The sequence below is a fragment of the Astyanax mexicanus genome, chromosome 5, assembly GCF_023375975.1.
Source record: "Astyanax mexicanus isolate ESR-SI-001 chromosome 5, AstMex3_surface, whole genome shotgun sequence".
Classification (NCBI taxonomy): domain Eukaryota; kingdom Metazoa; phylum Chordata; class Actinopteri; order Characiformes; family Acestrorhamphidae; genus Astyanax; species Astyanax mexicanus.
Window position 1 is genome coordinate 30,927,029 of NC_064412.1, and position 27,713 is coordinate 30,954,741.

Consider the following 27,713-nt stretch of genomic DNA (forward strand, 5'->3'; position numbering starts at 1 on the left):
AGCAGCACACTAACGCACGCGCTCCCACGCTCATTCATTCACTCCTCCTGTGGAAAGAGGGATGCACGGCGCGCCACGCGGAGCCTCGCGCCTTCACCATGCCCAGCTCGCTCCAGCCAGGACCCCCGCGCGCGCGCGTTTGACTATGAAGCGCCATGGCTTGGTGTGACCGGGGGATACAGGTGGTCCTGACCACGCTGGGCGCGTTCGCCGCCTTCAGCCTGATGACCGTGGCCATCGGCACGGACTACTGGCTGTACTCGCGCGCCTACATCTGCAACAGCACCAACAGCAGCACGGACGAAGCGGACAACCTGCTGCAGCCCAAGAAGAGCCGCGGAGACCTCACACACTCCGGACTGTGGAGGATCTGCTGCATCGAAGGTAGGTAACACCTCTGCACACTTCCCGCGAGCTCTGCCCACTTTCAGAACATCTGGTTTTCTTTCGGTTTTTTTTTTCATCGTTTGAACTTTTTTCGTGATTAGCCGACCAATAGAAAGTGTCCAAAGTACCACAGAACCTCATTACAATCAATTCTGAATTAATTTAGACATTTTTTTCTGCTGTAAAGCTTCTATTAAGGCTGTACGATGTGTTGGTAGACAATAAAGCATGCAAGGCGATGCTAGGTGATGCAAGGGTTTTTTAAGAGCTCTTCAGAGTGAGTGCAGTGTCCACAATAGCAACTCTACAATAGAAGGCATAAACCACCCTATTTTTCCATAGTGTACAACGTAAAAAAATAAACCAATTTCTATCAGTTAGTGAATTTTAGAACCGTTTTCTGTTGTAGAGCTTCTATTAAGGCTGCACGTAGTGTTTTAAGACAGTAACGTATGTTAGACGAGGCTAGATGATGCTATGTGATGCTGTGCTCCTTTAAAAGTAGGTTCTTTAAGTGTTCATGCTTTTCAGGAGCTCTTCAGAGTAAGTGCAGTGTCTTTCACTGAAATTCAATGTAAAACGAAAATCAAATGCAATTTAAACCAATTCTTATTTTTACTTTTTAGACCCATTTTCTGTTGTAAAGCTTCTATTAAGGCTGTACGAAGTGTTGGCAGACAATAAAGCATGAAAGGCGATGCTAGATGATGCAAGGTGACGCTGTGCTCCTTTAAAAGTGGGTTCTTTATGTGTCTTCAGGGTTTTTTAAGAGCTCTTCAGAGTGAGTGCAGTGTCCATAATCACAATTCTACAATAGGAGGCATAACCCCAATGGAACTCAATGTAAAACGTAAAAAATTAGCATTTCAATCAATTCTTAGTGAATTTTAGACCCATTTTCTGTTGTAAAGCTTCCATTAAGGCTGTAGGAAATGGTGGTACAACAGTAAAGCATTATAGACAAGCCTATGCTCCTTTAAAAAGTGGGTTCTTTAACTGTTTTTTTTTTTCAAGTGTGAGTGCAGTATTTAAAATTGCAACTTTAAAACAGAAGGCACAAAAACCCATAACTTCCAACGGAAGTCAATGTAATACATAAAAAAATGGAATTTCAATAAATTCTTAGTTAATTGTAGACCCATTTTCTGTTGTAAAGCTTAAGGCTGTAGGAAATGGTGGTACAACAGTAAAGCATTATAGACAAGCCTGTGCTCCTTTAAAAAGTGGGTTCTTTAACTGTTTTTTTCTTCAAGAGTTCAAGAGTGAGTGCAGTATTTAAAATTGCAACTTTAAAACAGAAAGCACAAAACCCCATAACTTCCAACGGAAGTCAATGTAATACATAAAAAAATGGAATTTCAATAAATTCTTAGTTAGTTGTAGACCCATTTTCTGTTGTAAAGCTTCTATTAAGGCTCACCCAGACAAGGCAAGGTGATGCTGTGCTCCCTTAAAAGTGAGTTATTTAAGTATTCTTCAGGTTTCAAGTTTTCTGTTGTAAAGCTTGCATTAAGGCTATAGTTAAGGTCGGTACAACAGTAAAGCATTGTAGACAACCCTGCTCTCCTTTAAAAAGTGGTCTCTTTAACTGTTTTTCAAGGTTTCCAAGAGTTCTTCCAAAAGGGGTTTTGCATCTTTACAACAGAAGGCATAAAACTCCCTAACTTCCAAATCAGTGTAGAAGTCAATGTAGAGCGTAAAAAAAGATATCTTAGTTGTGAATTTTACATCCATTTATTTATATGATTTCTTAAAGAACACTAGGTTATGTTACTTCACTGTTGCTGCATAACCATTTTTCAGTACTATACAGAACCCTTTTTTTGATTAGTGTGAGTCTGTAGTATCTTATATATGTTATTTAAAGAGCATTTAAAGAACAATAGTTTTATATAGCATCAAAAAAAGAGTTATTGTTACAGTAACTAATTTTTGGTACTAAAAAGAACAATATCTGCTTTGTGTGGTTCTATTGTGTGGCGCTATTAGCACTGAGAATCTTCCCACTATTGTTGTTCCAAATCCAGGTAAACCCACTACACATCATTGTGTTGATTGTAAAGTATCCTTGGTTTCTTTAAAAGGCTCTATATGAATTAAGCTTCATTCATTAATTTATTTTGGATTCATATCACACTATAAAGAATAATAATAGTTTAATAATAGGTTTCTCAAACAGTGGACTCAATGGTCAATATGTAATTGGAGGGGTTTGTTTATTTTTCAGTACTACAAAGTACCCTTTGTGCTTATTGTGCTATTTTAAGCCTGTAGTAAAAATGATTCTGTGCAGATACTAATTGTGGCACTGTTGTTGATATACATGGCCATTTTGAAGGTTTCAAAGTATGTTTAAAGTATGTTTTAAAGTAGGTTTTAAAGTATGTTTTTCTAGAATTAGTTGAGTAGTTTTTGCCATAATATAGATTAGAACATTACTCCAATAGGGCTATTTACTGTATTCACCAACTCTACCTCTTCACAACATAAACACATTAAGAAGTAAGAAATTCAAGATAATTAACATGCTCAGCACAGCTGTTAACTGAAAGCCAGTCCAGGTGACTCTACCTCATAAAGCTGACTGAGAAAATCCTGCCAAGATGTGCAAAGCTGTCATTTTAGCAAGAGGTGCTACTTTGAAGAATCTAAAATATAAAACATATTCTGATATGTTTAACACTTTTTATTTACTAATTAATTCCATATGTTTTTTTTCATAGTTTGGATGATTAGTATTAATCTACAATGCACAAAAATGTTTAATAATGAAAAACCACCAGTGAATTTTAAAGAAATATATATGTATGTGATTGAGGTATATGGCTAATGAGCAACACTATAGACATTCCCTCTGGGTAGTACAAACATAGGATTTATCTTACAGCCTTTTAAAGGGGACAAAGTGTATTTTGTATTTGATGGTGTAATTTGTTGTTTGTTTGTTTGATCCACATGTTACTTTATTACTTGGGAGTGTGTTCTTTTCTCTCATGCTGGGAATGTTGGTCCTGCAACGGAAAGAATAGCTTATGAATTATTTTGTTTCTGAGGGATAAAACACTCTGCTTCAAAGGACTTTCCTGCCTTTTCTGTTTGCTTGTTTGCTGATATTACATCTCCCATCATAAGAGGGCGATGTAATTTTGAAATTCTGACTTTAATCATGCTCAGAATTAGTGCCATATGTAAATTAGGCTACTTTTATGTTACTTTTATATTATGAAGAATTTGTTTCTGTTTTGCTTTTATTACTATTTATTTATTTTTCAACTTTCTCATAGTTGTTGTAGTTGCTCAACGTTGTTGCTGGGCAACCGTAGCTCCCACAATTGCTATGGAAACTCCCCTTGTGCATGGAGCGCTTGATCGTTCCGCGCGCATGATTGGTGGATGGTTAAGACGCTTAAACTCTGAAAGGCTTTGAACTCGTGAGGATCAAAAGTCTGCGTTTGGCTGCACGCAAGTCTGCGGTTGCTAAATCACTCATGTATACATGATAGAAATGCTATATTAGGATATATGGGCTTTGGTTCTTTGCTTTTTTTCTCTCCCAAATGTGCATATTAGGTAAGAGTCGAACATAAGCATCGCTCTGCAAGACACATAAATTAATAATTATAATCCAGCAGCATCATGCAGTTCACTGTAGCTGGCTGGCGGAAAGGAGACATACTCTTCCAGACACCGTCTCCGCGTGATTTCAGATTAAGAATTTATTTAAATTACGTTTAACTGAGATGTATTCTTTATTGTAATCACTGTACACTGATCAAGCATAACAGTTTAACCTCTTGTTTCTAGACCCATTATTCGTAACTTCAGCTTCACTGAGCTTATAGGAGCAATTAGTCGTTTTATAATTACAGACTGTAGTCCTGTATCTCTCTGCACAGTTTATTTTCCTCCTTTCTCCCTGTTCTTCAATGGCCAGGACCCTACAGGACCACTACAGAGACATTTTTCAAGGCATTTGGGGACCCCAAGACACCTTAATCAAAAAGTTAAGAACGTTAGGCTATTGCAATGTCATGTAATTACATATGATAAACAGTGAATATGGAACAAATCTGCATTTTCCTTATTCTGTTAACATAATATATTACAGTATGTAGCCACATTATCATAAACATTACCCATATATTTTGTTGACATTCTACTTGCTGCAAAAATTTTTTTTTGCAGAAGATATGCACGCCTAATGTTTCCAGTGTAAATGATCTCTTACCCGTCATGCCCGTGCCACAGAGCAGCTGCTATTTGGGTATTGAATCATTCTCAGCACTGCAGTAGGGGTGGGCGATATGGCTCTAAAATAATATCACGATATTTCAGGGTATTTTTGCGATAACGATATACTCGCCGAAAACAGAAAAAGAATTAATTAATTTCAGGAATATAGTATAAGAGTATAACAGTATAATCATAATGTGGCAAAATAAATAATATAGCATAAAATAATATAATGCAGCAAAAAATATTGCAGAATTTTTAGTGCATGCATATAAACTGCAAACTAAAACAATCATACAATAAATACACCTAAAGCTTCACAGTAAATAATAGACTACTTTTAAGACAGAACATCTCTATTATCACAATATGGATTTTTAATATCACGATATTTCTGTGTCACGATATATTGTATACGATATAATATTGCCCACCCCTACACTGCAGTGACACTGGCATGGTGGAGGTGTATGAGTTTAGTTAGTGTATGTTGTGCTGGTATCAGTGGATCAGACACAGCAGTTCTGCTGGAGTTTTTAAACATTGTGTTCACTCACTGTCCTCCACTCTGTTCGACACTCCTACCTAAAGCTACTTCACCTTGTAGAGGTAAAGTCAGAGACAGACATTCTGTTATCTGTTGCTGCACAGGTTGTGTCGGTCATCTTCTAGTCCTTCATTAGTGCTCACAGAACGCTGCCCACAGGACGCTGTTCTTAGTCCAGCAGTGACAATGAGGTGTTTAAAAACCAGAGATGTCAAGCAACGAAGTACAAATACTTCATTACCTTTCATAACATTTTGGTTATCTATCTTTTACTGGAGTAATTATTTTATAAACGATTTTTTAGTTTTACTCCTTACATTTTCTCCTTACTCCTTTTATTTCAGCTTGTTTTTATTTCGGCTTCTCATCTTTTAAACAAACCCTATCCAGATAAATCTTTCCATCCGGATAGAGTAAATTTGATTGTGGTTAGATGAGAGGGATAACCATATACTATTCTGACAGACTGTCGATTTATACGGCATCCATTGCACCTGCACACGTCACGTCACCCAAATCCATGTCCAGCAAAGTCATTGCAGACGTATGTAGTCTATAAGGATGGCCTGTGGCAAAGATATATGCATCTGAAACCAGTATTATTACACTTTTACTTGAGTAAAAAGCTTGAGTTTATACTGTTATAACTTCTACAGAAGTATTTTAAACCCTAGTATCCATACTTCTACCTGGGTAATGAATGGGAATACGTTTGACACCTTTGTGAAAAACTCCAGCAGCACTGCTGTGTCTGATCTACTCATACCAGCCCAACACACACTAACTGTAACCACCACCATGTCAGTGTCACCGCAGTGCTGAGAATGATCCACTTCCCAAATAGTGACTGCTCTGTGGTGGTCCCGCAAAACAGAACAGGGTGAAAGGTGGATAATAATGCATGCAGAGAAACTGATTATAGAAGTGCAAAGTGCTTCTATATGCTCAGTGCATAGGATAATAGATAACATGTAGAAACAAAAGGCGGTCATAATGTTATCAATGTACTATTTTGGATAGTTTGGATAGCTGCTGGAAAATCTCCCTGGATGTGGACGGGAGTGAAAAATTGATGAAAGGTTGCAATGCAGGTTAGTCTAGGTGGTGGATAAGCATTAAGTTGAAATATTAAGTTGAAATGATTTGAATTTAGCCTTTTTTATCTGTTTTATATGTTGATTAAATACACACAAATGTGCATAATAACACATGTGTAATTGTAATAAACTCTGAAAGAAATACTTCTCGACATTTTGTAGAAAAATATCAGTGGTGCCATATTTGGCCATTGCTGTATGGTCTGGTTGATACGATGAAAAAAATGTATCGTGATTAAATAAAAATTCACCTCTACATTGGAGTAACATTTAATAAAAGTATATTGTATACGTTTTTTATATATTTTAGATATTAGGTCGATTAAGGATTGCACATCAGTTGCATTCTAACAAAAATAAACAAGATTTAAAAAGTAAATAAGTTGTTTTAAATATTATATTAATATGGATATAATGTTCTTTTTGTAATATAGTGCCAGGTTTTGTAGGAATATTAACTTGACTGCTAGCCCCGCCCACCAGGGGGCTCTAAAGTGTCTGATAGAGTGAGCAAGATAGTTTGTCTCTTTGCTTTAATAATAACAACTGAGTCTATAGTAGTGTTGGTCCAGGATTTCATAAAGAAACCAGATGAAAGTCGGCCTGTTTTTACCTGATTTATCAGCGGGTGGGCAGGATTTAATATAGCCAGATGATAGCAGAGACTGTCCCTGAGAGGATCACAGGGAGAGATATTCCATGCTGCTTATTAATGTTCTCCTATCAGCTGCCTGTTTGTTGCTGTAAACATTTTCCTCATTAAATTATTTACATTTTACGTGTAAAACCACCAAGTCTAAAAGACCCAAGCTTCAGTGGGGATAAATGTTTAATACATCTCAACGCTTCATGACACGCTCGGATGCTAACATTCTCACAAACACACACACACACACACACTTGTGAAGTAAGTAATGCACTTGCACATAAAACACATTAAAAGTGCACAAAATAGGCTGTACTGAGATTCACAGAGCACACATCATATTTAACTGCACAGAAATCCCACACTCTTAAAGCCATACAGTCTTCTCACACATTATCATAAGCTGATGGTGGGGTCTGATATTAGCTACATCCAACATTACACTCTAAAAAGGTATTTTTAACCAACTTTTAGTATACTGCATGTGTCAATGCTCTTTCTATATTGCTGGTTCATACAGATTTGTTGTCAGTTTTGGCAGTTCTTTGAAAATGTGCTAACTTAAAATATTTAAAGCTCACCTTCCGTCGTTTTTTCTTTCATTTTAAAATGTCTAGTTGTGGTCTCTAGTATGAATGAATGACATGTGAGCCGTTTTTGTAAAAAAAAAAGTGCTCAGGTGTCTCTGTATAGCTCTTTTTTAATGGACTGTTTTAGGGGTGTGTCCAAAATGACCGGATTCCAGCTTTGCTCATGAATATTCATACATGCAAACAGCATGCAAATATCTCTCCTCTGATTGGCTAGGAGCACTGCGACGCCCCTCCGCCGCTCTGCCGCTCACTGCCTCCCACCTCCTAACTGATGAGCGGTGATGTTGCGTCGCTTCAGCTCCGCCTCTGGGAGTTTCTCGAGCCAAGGTGGGCTGGTCTGTGAGTTTCTGCCTACGTAGGCAGAAAGATAATTCAAAATTCACCCGTTTTTCGGAGGGGGGGAGGGGGGATTTCTTTGCTTAGCTCCTGCAGACAATGGGGGCTGCAAAACAGTTTAATGTGCAGGTGTACACATTCAACTCGGAGAGACCTACTGTATTCCACAAAAAACAAGAAAAATCGGATTTTCGCGGAAGGTGAGCTTTAAGATTTAATTGAGTCAAAGAAAATGTTAACTTGACTGAATCAAGTGGAGTCAATGAATTTTTTTTGGTTGAGTGTTTAATTTGTTTACCCTAACCTTTATTAAAGCTTCCGTTCTTTCCACACAACTCACACTTTTATTGTATTTGCAGAAATCTGCTGGAGATCTTTCAACACCTCGACAATATATCATTCTTTATTCCTTTTAATTGGAACAGTTTTCCCATTAAATAGCTGATATACTGATTTCTCACAAAAAAGAGAAATGTTTGATACTGTATACTGTATTTTTGGAAGGGCTCAAAGGTCTAGATGTCATAGTCTGGACTCTAAGGTGGTCAGTTTATTGTTCTGGTCTTCATGCATCCTGCTCTTCTTATGAAATCACTTTCTAGGATTTTTCCAGGGCAATTCCTTTTACATATAGACCTAGTTAGCCACGACATAGGTCTACTATGGTCTACAATCAGAAAATATGGTCTGAAACCAACACTCTGTCAGAGTTGGACATCATATATAATGCTGGTTGGAGGCCTGGGTCATGCTGCTTGCCATCAGCAGCCAGAATCCAAAAGAGCACAACTGGCATTGCTCTCTTTGGGTGGGTAAATGGCAATTTCTTGCCACATCCACTAAAATGGGCAAGGAGCCTCAAGGACCAGGGTTGGTTGCTTATTTAAAGAATTGTTACCAAGAAAAATGTGCTTACCCCTTTGGTAGATTTATTTTTTTGCTTAACATAAGCTTAAACGTCTCAATTTACATATATTTTATCTTATCTTTTTTATGTATTGGCAAAATTTACAAATTGTAGTTGAACCCCAGTTGAGGCCAAGCCAACTACTCTACACTGCTGCACATGCTTAGTTTTACTCTTTGGTTAAACAGGGTCTACTAAGCAAATATGCAGGTTTTTACCTGATGTTGGTCACACTATTTGCATATTGAGTGTAGCCATCACACACTGATGGCTAACTCACCATCAGTGTGTAGTCATTCTCCACAGGCTGCCTTCCCTTGGGATTCACATCTGTGTTAAAGGCTATAAAAGTAAGCTACTGTGTTTTGCGTTGTAGAGTGTATGTAGGTTGTGTTTTGTTCGTTATGTGAGTTTAATTTACATAAATTGATTTTTTGTGTCAGTTAAGGTAAAATATCTGTTGATAGAGACTGTTATTAAATTCATGCTGTTTAAAAATGCTTTCTACTATAAATGAAAAACTAATTTGCCATACTTAAAATACTTTTTTGGATCAATTATACAAGAAATTGACGCAGCTTAAAAAGGCTATTGCAAACCTAGCGTTTTTTTTGTTTTTTTTTTACCCAAGGTTTATTTTTTAGAGTGTACTTTAAACTGGTGTCTGGTGGAGCTTCTCTACTTCTCCAGAGTGAAATTCAACATGTCCAAGTGGGTGGGAGAATTTAGATGGATGGGAAAATTAAGTTGTCCAATACAGATAATAAGTTGCCAAAAAATATATATTTTGTATTTTAGTGTTTAATGGAAAATATTTAGTCTGGGTTAGTGAGGAAATTTTTTATGTCACTACAACTCAATAAAACAATAAACGAAAATACAAAATCCTGCCAAATTAATATAGCTTATTTTTTTTTATCTTACAATAGGGTATTTATTTAAGTATTGGCTAAAGGCCATCAGAATTACTTTTTTATAGTGTACAGATCACAAAAATAGGGCCCACAATCTTGTTAGTCTTACAGATTAGTAGACAATTTAAATATGTCTGCACTGTGTCAGGTTGGTATGAATAAGATTTTCTTCCAGGTCATCAAGTATAAAGGAAAGTGTCCCCTGATCACCACTTGTGGGACAAAACACAGTGCAATTCCACAGTAGTGTAGCATTTCAAGAAACTAAGCATTTTGAAGCAAAACTAGTTTGTAAGGTCTAACTTCACAACAGATTCCATCAACAGAAACTCATTTGTAGTTGGAGACTGACTAACCTAAATCTACTGTACCCTGTTTTTTTTTATTGTACAGTTGCTGCAGTCTAACACATACATGTCAGAGTTGATTTTCTGCCAAGATCACTGATGTCGCTTCTTCTGCTCTAAACAGTCGTACTTTCTCAGAAGTCTGTGCTGAAGGCAAACTCACACCAAGGAGCGAGATTTGATCACATTGAACACATGCGCACACACACTCAAAACACACAGCCCTCACACACCATTTTCATGTTCTCTCAAAGAAATGCTGCAGAAACACAACTTGTTCTCTGTTTTCTTCGATTCATCCCACATTCTTTAGTTTGCTTCAGCTGATCGAACACAAAGCTCAGTTAGCAGTGTAATGAGATGCAGAGAATAACACACTCCTAGAGGCTGCCTTTCAACATCAGGACAGAAACACTGCTTGTGAATTGTTTTTAATGTCTGAAAAATGTAGTGAGAAAGTTATGGGAGCCTGTTGTTTTTTTTTTTTTTTTAAACACTTAGATTAGTAGCAATAGAAAAGTTTTAAGAAAGCTCATAGCTTGTACGTTCAGTGGTGCTTGAAAGTTTGCCGACCCCTTTTTTCTACATATCTTTAGAAATATGATGTAAAACATGTTCAGACTTTCTAAAAGTCCAAGTGATTTTGTGTTTTAATCAGAAGAACTAATATTATCAAGTTGAGTATAACATAAACATCAAGTTTTCACAACTAAAGGGAAACTTGATTTATTTCTAAGGTAGCCCAGGGGGAATCACTACACAATGATGGTGAGTGTTAGTCAGAAACTGTTGGACACACCCAGTATGCAAATAGATTGTGACAGAAGCCAATGGAAAAGAGGCTGCCAATGGCAACAGACTAAACTCAGTTATTATAAGTTGGTTCAACTCAAAGATCTCAGTTTGAATGTATCTGTATCAGAGTTCACTCTTATGTTGCCCCGAGTTTTTATGTGAGCGGCAAAAGTATGTGAACCTTTGTTTTGAGCACAGTCTGTCTGAGTGTGGATCGGTGGAGTCCAAACTCTTTAGAGATATTTTTGTAACCTTTTCCAGCCTGATGAGCATCAACAACTCTTTTTCTGAGCTTCCCAGAAATCTCCTTTGTTCATGCCATCATACACTTCCACAAACATGCATTTTGAAGAGCAGATTTTGATAGATCCCTGTTCTTTAAATAAAACAGGGTGCCCACTCACACCTGATGGTCATCTCATTCTCTTTATTTAATTTTAGGACTTCTGAAAAATCTGAAGATGTTTTAGGTCATATTTATGCAGAAGAAAATTATTTTAAGCAATTTAATAAATGTCTGTATTTGCATTAATAAAGGGATGAGCATAAATTAGAGCCAGGTGCTTGAATGGTGTTAAATATTATCTACATTCAAGAGGAGCAGAGCTGCGGGGATTTTATAAAAAACATAAGAAAACCAGAAATATAAAGAAAAAAATTTAATATCACTCAATGCAGACACATAGAGTTGGATAATGAAGTCAAATCAAGTATATTATATAATACACATGCTTGACACACATCCTGATACAGCACGAAAACACTAATAAAAAAGAAAACACCTGAAAAAAAGCCATTGATCATTGGTTTTCTAGTTCCATTGGTATGTTAGATATACAAGGTTTAGATATACATAGTCAGCAACTGAGGAAACAGTTAGGTCAGTTAATAAAGTTGGTGTGTTGGAAAAAGAAAACGTGCATATATATATATATACACCTACATACACACAGAAACACAAAAGCTTGCTTTTACAGCTTTCAATATTGAGACCAGGCAATTAGTGCATAAAACAAATGTGAATCCCAAGAGAGCTTGCCTGTGGAGAATGACTACACACTGATGGTGAGTAAGAGATGGGCGGACATGCCCAATATGCAAATAGAGTAACCAACATCTTGTGAAAACCCCTGCATAATTGCTCAGTAGTCCCCATTTAAGTAAAAGGTCAACTAAGCATGTGCATAGTTGGCTTGGCCTTAATTAAGGTTCAACTACAATTTGTAAATTTTGCCCAGACAAATTATTTGGTTAAACCAATTTTTAACAAAAAAAAATAATAATGTTAATCAAGGCAACTAGTTTGCTATAGTTTACAGTCAGTTTTGCTGAAGCTGACTAATAAACTTAATAAAGTTAAACAATGTCAATATTTAACAGTATGATCAACTTTATTCAGTAATTTGCTCACACAGCTCATCCCTCACATACTTAAAACTGGTGCCTGGTAGAGCCTCTCTACTTCTCCAGAATGATCTCCAACGTGTCCACATGAGTGAGAGAATTCAGATGGATGAGAACATCAAGTTGTTCAATATAGATAATCAAATTGCCAGAAAATGGCTTTTGTATTTTAGTGTTTAATGAAATATATTTAGTCTGGGTTAGTCAGGAAAGTGTTTTGAAACAACACCATTTTTATGTCAATTCAATAAAACATTAAATGAAAATAAAGTTCATATCACTTATTTATTTATCTAACAACAGGGTATTTATTTAAGTATTGGCTAAAGGCCTTCAGAATGTAGTATGTGTGAGTGTAGTATGTACCTGTAGTAAACAAGTGTTGCAAGGAAGGTCAGCCACACTATAAAAATGAAAGTTGAGAAAACTCAAAATTTTAAGGCAACTTACTACATTTTTGAGACCAACTCAAACTTTTACATTTTAAAGAAACCCACCACAAATTGTGCCAACTACAAATATTTTGCTCAGAAAAATCATTTTTCATACATATAAAAAAATTCAATTCATAGGTATCACCAACTTAAAAAATTCAGTGTCATTTAAAAAGTTTTTAGTTGGCTTAATTTAAGATCTACAAAACAAATGTATTGTGTCTACACCACAATTTACATTAATAATTTTCATGTAAATGGCCAAACACTATATATTTTGTTATTTTAATTTTATCAAGTGGGAACTAAGAATTTATGACTTTTGCATACATGCTTTTTTCATATACGTGAATCCCAAGAGAAGGCAGCCTGTGGGGAATGATTACACACTGATGGTGAGTGAGAGATGGGAGGACACACCCAATATGCAAATAGCATGACTAATATCAGGTGGAAACCCCTGCAGAATTGCTAAGTAGACCTCGTTTAACTAAAAAGTCAAACTGAGCATGTGCAGTAGTGCAGAGCAGTTGGCTTGGCCTCAACTAGATTTCACCTACAATTCGCCAACACAAATGATTTAGTTAGACCAATTTTTAACAAGAGCCTTAATAAAAGTAATCAAGTAAATTTCTTTGCTGTTGTTTATTGTAATAAAACAATAGAGTAGTTCAACTGACTTAAAATTCACATTAAGAAGAACAATTTTTGGATTTCTTTTTACAATGGGTCTTATTGTCAGTCAAGTTAGCATGCAATAATGACAGTATGAGCACACTATAGCTTACAATACTGAGATCAAGCAGTTGACTAACATATAATACACACAGAAACTCAAAAGAAGGCAGCCTGTGGAGCATAACTGCACACTGATGGTGAATGAGAGATGGGAGGACACGCCCAATATGCAAATAGCCTGACCAACATCAGGTGAAAACCCCTGCAGAATTGCTTTGTAGACCCCGTTTAACTAAAGACTAAAGACTGAGCATGTGCAGTAGTGCAGAGTAGTTGGCTTGGTCTCATCTTGGGTTCATCTACAATTTGTAAATTTCACCAACTTTTAACAAGAAGCTTGATAATGCTAGTTGAGGCAATTATTTTGCTATAGTTTACAGTGCAATTCAATACTTGTTGTTAAGATTACTTAAAAATCACATTAAGGAGAACCATTTTAATTTTTTTTTTTTGGCAACAAGATCATGGAAGCCCCACCTCACAACGCAAACATTAAGGATTCTCTGCTGCAGGCAAGAGTATTTTTTTATTTTTTTTTTAATAATTTTATTTCTAAATTTTCCCATTTTCTCCACAATTTACACAGCCAATTACCCAACCCACTCATTAGGACTCCCCCTATCACTAGTGATGCCGCAACACACCAGGAGGGTGAAGACTAGCACATGCTTCCTCTGATACATCTGAAGTCAACCACCGCTTCTTTTCGAAGAGCTGCTGATGCAGCATTGCCGAGCAGCCAGCGCGTTCGGAAGAAAGCGCAGCGGCTCGGTTATGGTACATCAGCTTTGCTGTGGACATCACCCTTTAGTGATGAGGAGAGAGAGCGCCATCTACCCACACGGAGGGAAAGCTGGAAAGCTGCATGAGTGGTGGTTCGAACCTTTAACCTCCTGCTCGTAGTGACAGCGCTTTAGACTGCTGAACCACTCAGTGCCCCAGGCAACAGTATTTTGAAGGTAGTTGTAATGTTATGGCTGATCGGTGTGCACTCATACACAACAAGCCTGTGCGCATACTTATTCTCCCATACTTATTCTCAAATTAGAGGAACACTGCCAAGGGCCTGAAATATAAATGAACTCAAATTGTTTCCTTTTTAAATGGATGTTCTGTTCAATTACTCCGCTGCTGCTGAGGCTTTGTTCCTTGAAGCAGGTAGAAGATTAGTAAAATAAGTCCCAAAGGAGCCCTGATTGTTTTTCAGTTATATTGTTCATTTACAGTAGGTCTATAAACCCATATTTAAAACTCAATTAGAACATTCAGTACTGCATCAGTGCTATGTAATAAATCAGTCTCTCTATACAGCTTGTGCTATGCCAAGCATCCTAAGGTGGTAGTCCAGATATGCTCGGAAAAAAGCTTGATGTACTAAAATATCAAGAAAAAAAATGAATGAAATAATACTCATAATATTGCATCTGTTTGTTTGATGCTTAACTAATTAGACTGCATGTGCCATGCTTAGCAGTCTGACCAGATGCTTGCAAGAGATAAGATTAAAATATATTTAATATTGGAAGAGGCCAACAAGGCTAAGAACAACAAGGTGGCCAAAACAGATAAGGGAAAACCAGAATCATAAACCATCCAAACAATCCAAGAACAACAATAGCCAACAGAGATCAAAAACCATAGAGGAGCACAAACAGAAACAAACACTAAGTATCCAAATGAAGATGTTGGCAATACTTTGCAAAGAAAAGTACAAATAGAAAGGCTAAAAAGGAGAGCTTAGTGGTAAACAAGTGAAACAGATCATTACTAACACTATGGGAATAGTTCCTGTTTGGCCAGCTGGTAAAATGTGAGAGAGACCTTTAGAAGAGTTGGATTATGGGAATTGTGGTATTTAGAGTCAGCAGAGACAGAGGGGAGGCCTGAAATGTGTCAGCAAATGTAAACCCACATTTTAGTTATTCACTCTCATTATTACAGTATTATAATTATTACCTTCAGTTTTGCAGGTCCTACAGAAGGACTAAAGAAATGTTAAACAACTGGTTACCAATGTATTATTAGTTAATGCATCAGGATTTAACAGCAGAATAGTAAACCTTAGGTTTAAGGGATATCATGTACACACCATAGTTCACTACACTGTAGTTCACTCCAGTTTTTTTTCTTTGGTTTTGTCACATGCTTTCCCATGTGATGCTTCAGTAGGCATTCTGCATTGACCAGAAATCAGAATCAGACATTCTACCATGCCAGCTAGCAGACAATTGGTGAAGATCCAATGACAAAAGATATGTTTGGAGGCTACATCTAACCTATTGTTTCTCTGAAATTACTTTTTGGTAATATTTGGTCGTTTTAGTTTGTGGGAGAGCGCCATCTACCCACACGGATGGAGCAGGGCCAATTGTGCTCCCTCTGAGCGCCGACAGCTTAATGGAAAGCTGCATAAGCTGGGGTTCGAACCTGCGACCTCCCGCTCATACTGGCAGCGTTGTAGAGGGCTCTCAATTTTAAAGTCAGTGTGATTTTGTCAGGAAGGGCAGAGGTGATGTTGGTGAGGGGTGTCTGCACACAGGGATGGAGTTTGAAGTACCCGGTGAAGGAAGAGATAAAAAAAATCACACTAGGTCTAAACACAAGTGTCAAAAAACGCTGCTGAAATTCAAGATTAAAGGACTCAGGATTAAAGTGACTAGACAAGCTCACAGACGCTCCTCAAACTGATAGGTAACAGTATTAGCTGTCATTTCAGGTTTAAGTTTTCTGAACTTCAGTTGTACTGGCCAGTAAGTTCACTCAACTTGATAATATTAATTCTCCTGACTAAAACACAATCACTTTTTAGAGTGTGGTTACATTTGTCAATTTATTTAATGGTGAATGGCAAGTTTCTTTAGAACTCTAGTATAGCTTGGTAGGAATTGTTTTATTAATTTTTGTGTTTGAGGTGTGTAAACTGCCCAATGCGGTCCCACCTATCCCAGGTGGTCCGGGAGTCTCGCACCCTTTAATTGGGGCTCCCTGATACCTGTAAATTATAAAAAATATCCCTAAAAAGCTTCTCTACCCAACTCACCAAGTCAAAAAATTGCAGCGCAATCTTTCAAGGTGTGGTGTGTGCCCGTATAAACTGCTTAAATGCGTGTTTCTCATGCTCAGAGCGTGAGACTTGAGACCCCTGTATGCTGTAACGTCATGATGCATGTAAACCCTGGTGGTTGGTTTAGCTACACTGCTTTTCTTTGCATAACAGTGACTAACAGCATCTCAGTTGGCAGAGGACCCACCTATCCCGGAAGGTCCGGGAGTCTCCCACATTTTAATATAGGCCCCCTGATGCCTGTAAATTATAAACAATATCCCAGAAACCTCACCCACCCAACCCCCCAAGGTACGAAATATGGGCAGAAACTCTCAAGTCAAATATCAAATATCACCTGAATCTACCCCCAGTTTTAACAAATAGTGCAACAATCACAATCTCCCAGAAATGAGTTTTAGGAAAGTGGCATGCTGATTTGGCATCCACCTGTTCTTGTACAGAGCAAATTCAGTTTTTTGGAATAAACACCCTGAGAGTTATTATCAACTCATTTTAAGTGTATATGCGTGACCATCGAATACACTCTATGACAGAGTTAAAGTAACTCTTTTCTGGTAGTTGGCCTTTTAACTCTGTTCAGGAGATAAATCTGAAAAGTTAAAATATTTATCCCTCTTAGCTGGACTTAATTTTACCATAAACTCCTTCACAGTGTTAAAAAATAATGCAAAAAATTGTGTTATACAGTGCAGAAGATGGTAACTTGCTCTTATAACCAACAACACACTAGTGATGTGTCGTTCGCGACCGATCTAGCTCTAAGAGCCGGCTCTTTGAAGTGAACGTTTGGAACCGGCTCCACAAAGGGAGGCGTTTTAGGAAACTATTTGGGAGCCATTTTTTTCCTTCAGTATCTCGCTGTCTCTCTGCCTCCCTGTCATTGCTCTTGTGCTCTGCAAGTGCCACAGAGCCGACATTTTTTTTCCAATGTCGTTTTTTTGCCTGCCCGTCCTCCCACACTCTCTCAGTCGGTGCCTTAATGTCTACACTGTCCGCATGTCAAGCGTGTGCTCCACACATCTGACCAATCACACGCAGCTTTCAATTACGTGACGGGGAAACACTGAAAAAAAGTTTGTCCACTTCGTTATGCAGCGTTTTTAAAAATGTCAACAATAAAACAAAATGTTATAAAATCAGATTTAAGCTATTAATTAATTAATGTAAAAAATATATATGGGGAGCCGAAAGAGCCGGCTCTCTACAGTAAGAAGAGCTGCATCTTAAAATATAGCTGAAAATTAGTGATATCAAACTCGAAACGCGGAATCGAACTGAATCGATTCATTTGAATCACGGTGTTCTGAAACACTGTTTCGAAGTCCGTATCAAAAGGGGAAAGCCACGTGACTGTTCCAAAAACGGGGTTCGTTACGTCACGCAGTTTCGAAACGTTTTGAATCTTTTCGCGCGTTTTAGTCCGCGTTTAAGTTCAAGCAGCTGGTCTGAGATCAGAACGCTTGGTCTAATATCTGCCCAGAGGAAAAGACCCTATGGATTACTGGCTCAGACACTCTGCCGTCTTTCCTCATTTGTTTCAATTAACAAAAAAATATCTCTCAATTCCAGCAACCCAGCAGTCCAAGCACTGTGGAACAGATCCTGTTTATTATTAAAAACGGGTTACTTGTATTGTTTAATAAATAAAGTATTACACAAGCATTTCCCTACCTTGCAATGTAAAATGAATAATGTCAGCTATATAAATCCACTGACTGTGTATCATAATGAAAAATACATCTTAATGACATCATTAAAACAACCCTGTTCTCTGCAAAATTATATGTTTTTATGACTCAAATTTATTAAGGGGCAAAACATGCTATGGGGGAATATTTCTTAATTTTTACATAAAAAACACATCACTTTTGTTTCTGTTAAGAAAAAGTTGTGCATTTAGGCCCTGGTTGCCCACTAGATTTCGCAGTGGCGTGTGATGATTCGAACGTTTCACAAGATCAAATTGTTTTCCGGCTCAATTGGTTCATTTGATTCGATCTCCCAAAAGCCCCACTTTTGCCATCACTACACGACATCAGTTTGACAAACAAGCATTATATAAATCATCATAAAATACCCCATGGAAGGAGCCCTGGTGGGCAAGACTTCACACTGATGGTAAGCTAGGATTGGGGGACACGCCCATTAGAGAGTTCAGTCACGCTCCTCAACATCTTGGAATAAACTCTGAAATACTACACCACCAAAGAGTTCCCCTCAACTCAACTTGTAGTTTAAGTTGGAGAATAAACTCACACAGTTTAACACTTTCACACATTTTTGTTTAACAGGTTTTCGAACTCCAGAAATTTGCTGTGTGTTGTTCTCATTCCTGCAAGGAAACATGTCAAGAAGAAACTTACTGCTTTCTGAACACAGTGGAACATTTTGAAATTTCGCATTAAACCCTGTGAGATGTTAGCACCCCCTACTGGGCTGGCATGCTCGCGCAAGTGTTTTTATATTCCACATTTTCAGAAATGCTGCTGGAGATGCAGAGATAAACTCCTTCCCAGAAATATCCCGATCTGTGTGGACGGTGCCATAAAGTCTATCCTTAAAGAGGGTTATCCAGAGCTCTTAGATGAGACTCACTAGGGTGATTTTTGTGATGATGATGCTTTAGGAAGCTTTACCCCCTGAGTTTTTTTATTGTCATCCAGTGATTCCTGTGTTGTGTTAAAGTGTATTGGCTTCAGGCCCAAGCTGAGCGGTTACACAGGGATTGAATCATGGCTGAGATATCCGATTGCTGCTGTATCCGTCCACAGGGATCAACAAAGGAAGCTGTTACCGGATCAATCACTTCCCTGAGGATAATGACTATGACACGGACAGCTCCGAGTACATCCTGCGTAAGTCTGCCTCTCTCTTCCAATCTTTATTACTGTGTATCTCAGTCTTGCAGCCAAAAATAAGCAGAGATAATCTTTTCACACCAGGGGAATGAGGAGCGCTGCTTCATTGTGAGGTCTTTGTCTCTTGCTGCTGTTGCCTTCATTTTGATTTCATTATTATTGTACTAACATAACTAGCGTAATGTCATCACATTGATCCTGTACATGGGACACAGTTGGTTCATACCAGTAATATATATATATATTTTTTTTTTGTAAGTGTGAATCCAGTATTAATTGTTGAACTTGTTGCTTATTGTTTCAGAGACTAAGACAAATAATATGATATGACCTCAAAAAATATCATGATTAATATATATAATGTTGAACGTCTCAGAAAAAATGACATGATTTTTGTGCTAAACACTTAATGTGATAATATCAAGTGCAGTCAAATGTTTGGACACACCTTCTCATTCAATGCTTTTCTTTGAAGGAACACATATAGAATTATAAAGTAACTGTAAAGTAAGTGTTAAACAAACCAAAATACTCTGTAAAGCATTTAGGTTTCACTTATCTGGGGTGCTGTTAACTTGCAGAATTTCTGAGGCTGGTATCTCTGATAAACGTATCCTGTACAACAGAAGTAACTCTTGGTCTTCCTTCCTTGAGCAGTCCTGATAAGAGCCAGTTTCATCATATCAATCAAAGTTCTTGAAATTGTTTGGATTGTTGGTCCTTCATTTTTTAAAGTATTTTTTCTTTACTTGAGATGAGTTGAGTAGTTCTTGCCACAATATGGATTAAAACATTACTCAAACATTACAACCGATGCTCTAAAACTCTTGACAAGACACAGCTGTTAACTAAAAGCCATTCCAGGTGACTCTACTTCATAAAGCTGACTGAGAAAATCCAGCCAAGGTGTACAAAGCCATCATCTAAGCAAGAGGTGCTACTTTAAATTATCTTAAATACAAAACATAGATATTATAATATTACAGTAGCAGTGTTAGTAAAGCTCTGTGTGTGTGTGTGTGTGTGAGAGGGTTGTGGCTGAGTGTCTCCCAGGGCTCACATTGATTGAGAGCTCACATTTTCTGATTTTTTGTAACCTTATAGTGGAGGATATTTAATCTCCACCGTAATCACAAGTTTGCTGACAGTAACAAGCGGGCTACTTTAAATCAGGCAGACATAAACATGTCCAGGGGTCCAGTGGCACATATGAGTGCTGTAGCAGCACAGTGCTATCTGTGAACTGTCTAAATTATGCTGCTCCAAATTTCCTCCTGCATTTTTTTGTTAATCACTAATTAACAGTATAAAAAATTGAAGCAAAAAAAAAAAAAATCAATAAAAGCTTCCGTTTGTCAGTCACAGTAATGTTTAGCTGTGTGATTCGTCACAACAAGGCAATACAAACTCAACCTAACATACAATACCAACACGTGAGCGTTATGTTACAATACTTTTTATCCTCAAAGCTCCAGTGCACAACTAAGTGAGTACACCCCTCACATTTTATAAATATTTTATTATTACTGTCCTTAACTGGACAACACTGGTTGTCAATCAGCAGGGTGTTGGCAATCTTCTTATAGCCTAGGCCATCTTTATGTTCAGTAACCATTCTTTTTTACAGATCCTCAGAGAGTTCTTTGCCATGAGGTGCCATGTTGAACTTCCTGTGACCAGTATAAGAGAGTATGAGAATGATAACACCAAATTTAACAAGCCTGCTTCCCATTCACACCTAAGACCTTGTAACCCAAATGAGTCACATGACACTGAGGATGGAAAATGGCTAATTGTGCACACTTTGGCATTCTCCCGTAGGGGTGTACTCACTTTTTTGCCCGCAGTTTAGAAATGATTGGCTGTGTGTTGAGTTATTTTGAGGGCACAGCAAATTTACATTGTTTTACTGTAGCTGTACACTGACTACCGTATTTTTTGCACTATAAGGCACACCGGATTATAAGGTGCACAATCAATAAGTGTCTATTTTTTGGTCTATTAAAGTAAAGTAAACAAAACTGTAATTCTTAAAAGAAACATTTCAGACGAGTTGTTAATCTACACAGATTTCTGTCCTGAAAACAGTTTATTTGGGTTATTTATAGTAGGCTGAGATTTCTAGATTTTCACTAACGCTGGAGCATTTGTGGCTAACTGCTTACGGTAATGCAAATGCTGCTCCAGCAGTGCTAGCCAGGGGTTAGCTGCAGGCTACAGGCCAATAATACTCACCTCTGATGGGCAAAGAGCTAGTGCTTAGCGGCTAATGCTAATACTGCTGGAGAACTAAACTGAAACTGAATAATGCTGTACTTCAGGAGTGGTTTTATTGCCCCTAACAACTAGACCAGAAAAATGTATACATAAAGTGCACCAGATTATAAGACGCACTAACAATTTTCTGGAAAATTAAAGGATTTCAAGTGCGCCTTATAGTGTGAAAAAATATGGTATCTTACCATTAAAGTATCAAATCTTCAGTGTTGTCCCATGAAAAGATATAATAAAATATTTACAAAAATTTGAGGGGTGTACTTACTTTTTTGAGATATTGTTGCTCATGTTTACATGATTGATCAGCTACATTACGACAGTAAAAAGCTGAATACGTTTTGCAATGCTAACCATGTTAAAGCAGGGAAAAAAACATGCAATTTAAAATAAGTGATTTCCATTTTTTGTTCTGAACAGGGATTGTGCGAGCATCCAGCCTCTTCCCGATCCTGAGCACGATCCTCTTGCTGCTGGGGGGGCTTTGTGTGGGGGTGGGACGAGTCTACAGCAGCAGAAACAACATCCTCCTGAGCGCCGGCATCCTCTTCGTGGCTGCAGGTAATACAAAGGACTGGAGTGCAGCGGCTAGCGATACGGCGCTCAGCTCATCTGATGTGTTTTTTATTGACATAGGGAATTCGCTTTTCACGCTCCTAAGGGCACAGCACAGTTGTCAAGCTGTACTCACATCATGAATAAATCCTTTGCAAGTTATCTGGTGAGACAATGCTCACAGTACTATATACTGGAAGTCTGTGTGATAATTTAGGTCACTGTGCTCTGCTTTCTGCCCATCTGGTTAAACAGACATTCAAAAAGTGATGAAGCTGTTTGTTAAACCTAAGATCCATTTTGGTGAAAGGTGAAAATATGTCTTTTTAAAGTGGTTGATGTTTATGTAAGGACACGATAGTAAAAAGTATTTAAGGCTTTAATACTAAGGGCAAAAACAAGAGTGTAGTCATAATATAAGCAATGGTCAAAACCATAAAGAGAATAAACCGATACATTAAAGCCAAAATTACAACAAAAGAGAAAACCTGAGCCAAAAATACAGTCCAAAAAACAGAAAACAGTACAAACAGAGCAAAATGGCGAGCCAAAAATCAAAGTCAAACAAGAGAAAAAAGGGTCAAGAGACAGAAAATAAAGTACAAACAGTAATAGAACAGTGGCAATATTTTGCAAAAACCGTGACAAACAAAGAGGTTTATATACATGTAGAAATTAAAAACAACTGAAAACAATTCTAGAATTCTGAGGATGATGAGCATGAGAAAGAGTTGTGATTGGCTGAGTCCAAACATGTGATATTGTCTGATGCATGCTGGGAATTGTAGCTCTGAAGAGAAGCATGTCCACTGACATGAAGGAAGGTAGAGTTAGAAACTACAATGTCAGTGTCAGGCGTGACAGTACAGATTTAGCTGAAAATTAAAAAGACAAAGTGTTTTTGCAATATTTGAAACTATAACTATATGTATGTACTTAACTTATTTGTTGTAATAAATATTGTACGGTGGCAAAAAGCATGATACATTATTTATTCTAAAATATCTTGGACTGAACTGAAATTTAAGGCATTTTCCACAGAATGTTCCATGACCTGGCTGGGAAAGCAAACTGTAGTCTGCCACAGGGACGATAGTATTGTTACCAAATATGCTGCATTATGATGCAGAATTCCAGTTAAAAAAGATTAAAATAAGTGCTTAATTCAGACTACATTCAGAAAAAAAGCACATACAAGAGCAAAACCACTGCTATGTGAACAAAAAAATAAATAATTCAGACAGAAAGCTGATGACAGCAACTTACAGATATAGAAACATTTACAAATATAATGTCCAAAAAGTGTTCTGATTACAAATGTCTAAATGTATCGTAGTGGTAATCTCAGCACTGTTATAAATCATGTTCTACTCTAAACTCCATGTCTCCATGTCTTTTCACCAGGTCTAAGCAACATCATCGGCATCATTGTGTACATTTCCAGCAACACCGGTGACCCAAGCGACAAAAAGAGTGAGGACAAGAAGAGCCAGTACAGCTACGGCTGGTCCTTCTACTCAGGCGCTCTGTCCTTCATCGTGGCAGAAGCTATAGGCGTCCTGGCTGTCAACATCTACATCGAGAAGAACAAAGAGGTTCACTTCAAGCGCCGCGAGTTCCTCAAAGGCGTTCCGTCCTCGTCCTCCTCGCCCTACACTCGCATCCCCAGCTACAGGTACCGCCGGCGGCGCTCCCGCTCCAGCTCCCACTCCACCGAGCCATCACGGGACACCTCGCCTGTGGGTCGCAAGATGGCAGCCAGCGCAGCCTCTGCTGCCTCCTCACTGCCTCTGGGGGAAATCTCCATGTACACGCTGGGGAGGGAACACCCTCTGAGGCCGGTGGGGGCACTGGGCCCCTACAGCCCTGACCGAGAACCACCCAGCTTCCTGCAAGTCCACAACTGCTTCCCCAAAGACACGAAAGATAGCGTGAATCGCAGGACCACACCGGTTTAAACCAGTTTAAACGCACGGCGACTTTTTGCAAAGATTCCGCCAGTTGAGTTGGCATCTGAAGCCTGGGAGAAGAAAGTGGTTCCAGTTAAGAGCACAGTGGATTTGTGGAAAAGTGAACATGAATTTTGTGATCTGTAGAAAGAACAGAGTTACTGGCTTAACGTTGTAGCATTCTCTGAGCCAAGTTTGGCTTTGTGGCGCTTCATTCTGTATATTCGAATGCACAGTGAGGAGTCCAGGTAGCAATACTTCTATGATGCACTGAACATTAAAAATATTACCCTGCGTTCACACTGGCAGGCAACAGAGCAACAGGTGGCCATTCTTTTTCTATTGGAGGATGCGATTTGTAGCCACAACATGCCGACAAGCGAACAAATGACAAAGTGACAGAGCAACAAGCAACGGAGTTGAAAATTTCTCCACAGTTGGTCCAACGTCTGCAGCTTCTGCTCTACGAACGTTTGATTCCAACCGTACTTGGTTCATATTCCCAACTGTGTGGTTTTGAACATAGCAGAGAGGATTATAAATGCAGTTTTTGCACTTTTTCTGTTTTAAAAGAGGCAGTTTTCTTGAATACAGGGGCAATTTTTAGAAAAATAAAGCTTGGAAGAAGGAAGTGGATAGCTCAATAGGTAGCTTGCTAGCATGCTAACCAGCCACGGCCACTCGAAGAGCCTCGAACGCACCCACAAGAGACAAGTGCGACTTGTCGTCTGCCAGTGTGAACGCAGGGTTAAGCCTTTGTCCCTGTATTGATCAAATACAACATTTCTTAACTTTTCTTTTTACTACGAATGATGTGCAATGTGTTTGTCTGTGAGAGAGTAGATGTAAAGGAAAATGCCTGAAAGGTGCTAATTCAGTCAATGTGACAAAAGTTATGATCCACTGCCCCTTTTTTGAGCTTATATCTAGTAACAAAGCCATTTTGTACAAATGTGTTTCTGAACCACTGCCATATTGTTTACTTCTGACGTTTACATTTCAAAAATTCTGATGTATAAAACTGTGAATCTGTCCTTTGTAAAACATTCAGGTTTGAAGAAAAAGAAGAAAAATCTTTACAAAAAAAAGAGAAAAAGTAAAAATAACTGGATGTTCAAGGACTTTCTGCTCAGGGATGTTATTAATAACTGTTGGTAGGAAGGATTTGGCGAGTTGTTTTTGGATCAGAGTACAAATAAGAGAGTTTTTATAACCAACAAGAACCACAGCACAACCATTGAGCCACACTGTAAAGAAGGCAGGCCAACTTAAAATGATAAGCCTAAGCCCTCATTAGGGTCAGTAGTTTACTTTAACCTTTAACATTTTTTAATTATTCTTGCCATTTTGGATCAAAAGGAAAAAATAGTCCCAAAGACAAAAAGATAGCTAAATAAACTAATTTCAAACTTACATTGGATGAGAATTTTTATCTGGCCTATGTTTCTCGACGGGCTGTAGAAACTTTTGACTGGGATTCCCGCCATCTTGATTTCAGTCATCTCCATATGAGGCCAAGTGACAACATTTAAATTTTTTTTAAAAGATCAATCATACTGCAGAGAAGCAGAACTAGGGCTACATGATATTTAATATCGGTGATATATATTGTGATATTAAACAATGCAGGACCCGTGACAGAACCAGCCCTGCCCCTATCCGCATGCTGGGAGTAAACAAAACTAGCAAAGAAATTGAGTAAATTAAGGTGAAGGAATACAGACTAAACTACATTTTACAAAACATTGAAGCAATTTGTGCTGCAGCTGAGTTACTTTACAGGTTTTTCAGAGGCTCAAGTTAATATACACCAATCAAGCATAACACTATGAACACATCCTTGCTTCTAAGCCCTTTGTTCTTCTTTTTTTTTTTTTTTTAGCTCCACTGAACATATAATCCATGCCTTTCTTTAGTGGTCAGTAGGACCACCACAGAGCAGATATTGTTTGGGTGGTGGGTCATTTTTAGCACTGCAGTGATACTAGCATGGTGGTTGTGTGTTAGGATTGTGTGTTGTGCTGGTATAAGGCAGTGGATCAGCCACAGCAGTGCTGCTGGAGTTTTTAAACACTGTGTCACTCACTATTATCGTCTTAAGCCCTATCTGGATGGGAATAATTTCTCAGGGGGTCCTGGGGTAATTTTCTCTTTTATGGGGGGGTTCTCTGTGATTTTATTCTTGTCCGGATTGACCGTACGTGTTTTTCTCACAGGCTGAACTGTCTACTGTTTTTTGCTGAACTCCTTCTTTGTGTTCCTACAGTATTTTAAGTCCCGTCCAGATCCACATCTCTGACTTTCGTCACCTCAGGTTTAATAAAATAGCTACTGCCACGTGCTGTAATTACACTTTGGGCGCACGTTTCCATGGAGATCCACGTAAACACAACAGCGAGTGGAAATGGAGGAGCTACTGAACGCGATGTCACGTGACCGAGAAAAAAAGCCAAAAAACCTCACTGGTCCTGCTGTGTTTTCAATTGCAGACCGGACGCAAGAGTTTTATCACTGAGTAAAAGTGTGGAATATTTTCATGGACGTCCCCCTGAGAAACTAATCCCATCCAGATAGAGCTATAGTCAGTTGGCCTGCCTTTACAGTGCAGTATCGAGGTATGGTTGTCGAATTTATATGTTCCATTTTCCTAGACCATACTTTCTTTACTCTGACTCACTTTTAAGATACTTTTCATCTTTTCAAGATACTTGATGGGCATCTTTTGGTGCATATGGTCTAAACACTTGGGCTGTTTCATTGGGGTTTATGCCAGAGGCGGCTAATGCTACATCCCCTCAGTGCTGAGAAGATCGCTGGTAAGCGGAAGCATTTGGCTAATGAAGCAAGAGCGATTGCCATACAACACACACCGAGTCACAAAATGCACAAATGCATTATGGCATCCACAGGGTGGTGGGTTAATGTGGCACGGCACTCCAAGCACGGCACTGAGCCTAGCGCATCGTCCCTGAGTGTTCCAGGATGTCTGTCTGAATCTCTGAGAACAGAGAAAAAGCTGTGTAATTAAAAACACAGCAACAACAACAAGAAAAACGTAATAACGTCTGGCAGCGGATGGAAATTAAGGATGGTCACGTTCCAGGACGAGGATGCCACAGTGGTTGAGGTGATGATGTACTGTAACTGCCAAGAAGTTGATTCGTTATCATATCTTATTGCTGTGATCAATCAAAAACAGACAGTTGTTGTTTCTCTGTGGATGGTGTGAAATTGTCTCATAACAACATAACCGCAGGAAATATCTCTCTATTCCCAACCGTTATCGTGGTATCATGGCAACGGTTAATAAAGTCAAAGTGAATCCTGCTCTGAAGTTGCCTATATTCCTGTCTACACTGAAGCAAAGTGTTCTTTCTCTCAGTCAAGCAGAAATACTACTAAATATCTTTGAACAAATATCCTAACATATAAGAAAAAAACATGACCATGCATACTTTGTAATGTAGCGCTGTGCTTTCCGTTGATCTAACACATTTGCAATACATGAATTTTCTGTGGAAAAGTAAATGAGTGGGTGTTTATTGTTATGCTGTACTTTTTCTGTCTGCTCTCCTTGACTGACTGTGTAGTTCACCTCAATAAAAAAGTGAAGATGTTCATGTTTTACCTGA

General features: G+C 38.3%; 1 protein-coding gene across 1 annotated transcript; it reads left to right on the forward strand.

Annotated features, from left to right (window-relative positions):
• cacng4a (calcium channel, voltage-dependent, gamma subunit 4a) lies at positions 1 to 27,713 on the forward strand. Its single transcript, XM_007252119.3, has 4 exons — positions 1 to 384; positions 19,217 to 19,300; positions 21,998 to 22,138; positions 23,537 to 27,713. Exons 1-4 carry the CDS (start codon positions 156 to 158, stop codon positions 24,088 to 24,090), a joined length of 1,008 nt encoding a protein of 335 aa, XP_007252181.3. The 5' UTR covers positions 1 to 155; the 3' UTR covers positions 24,091 to 27,713.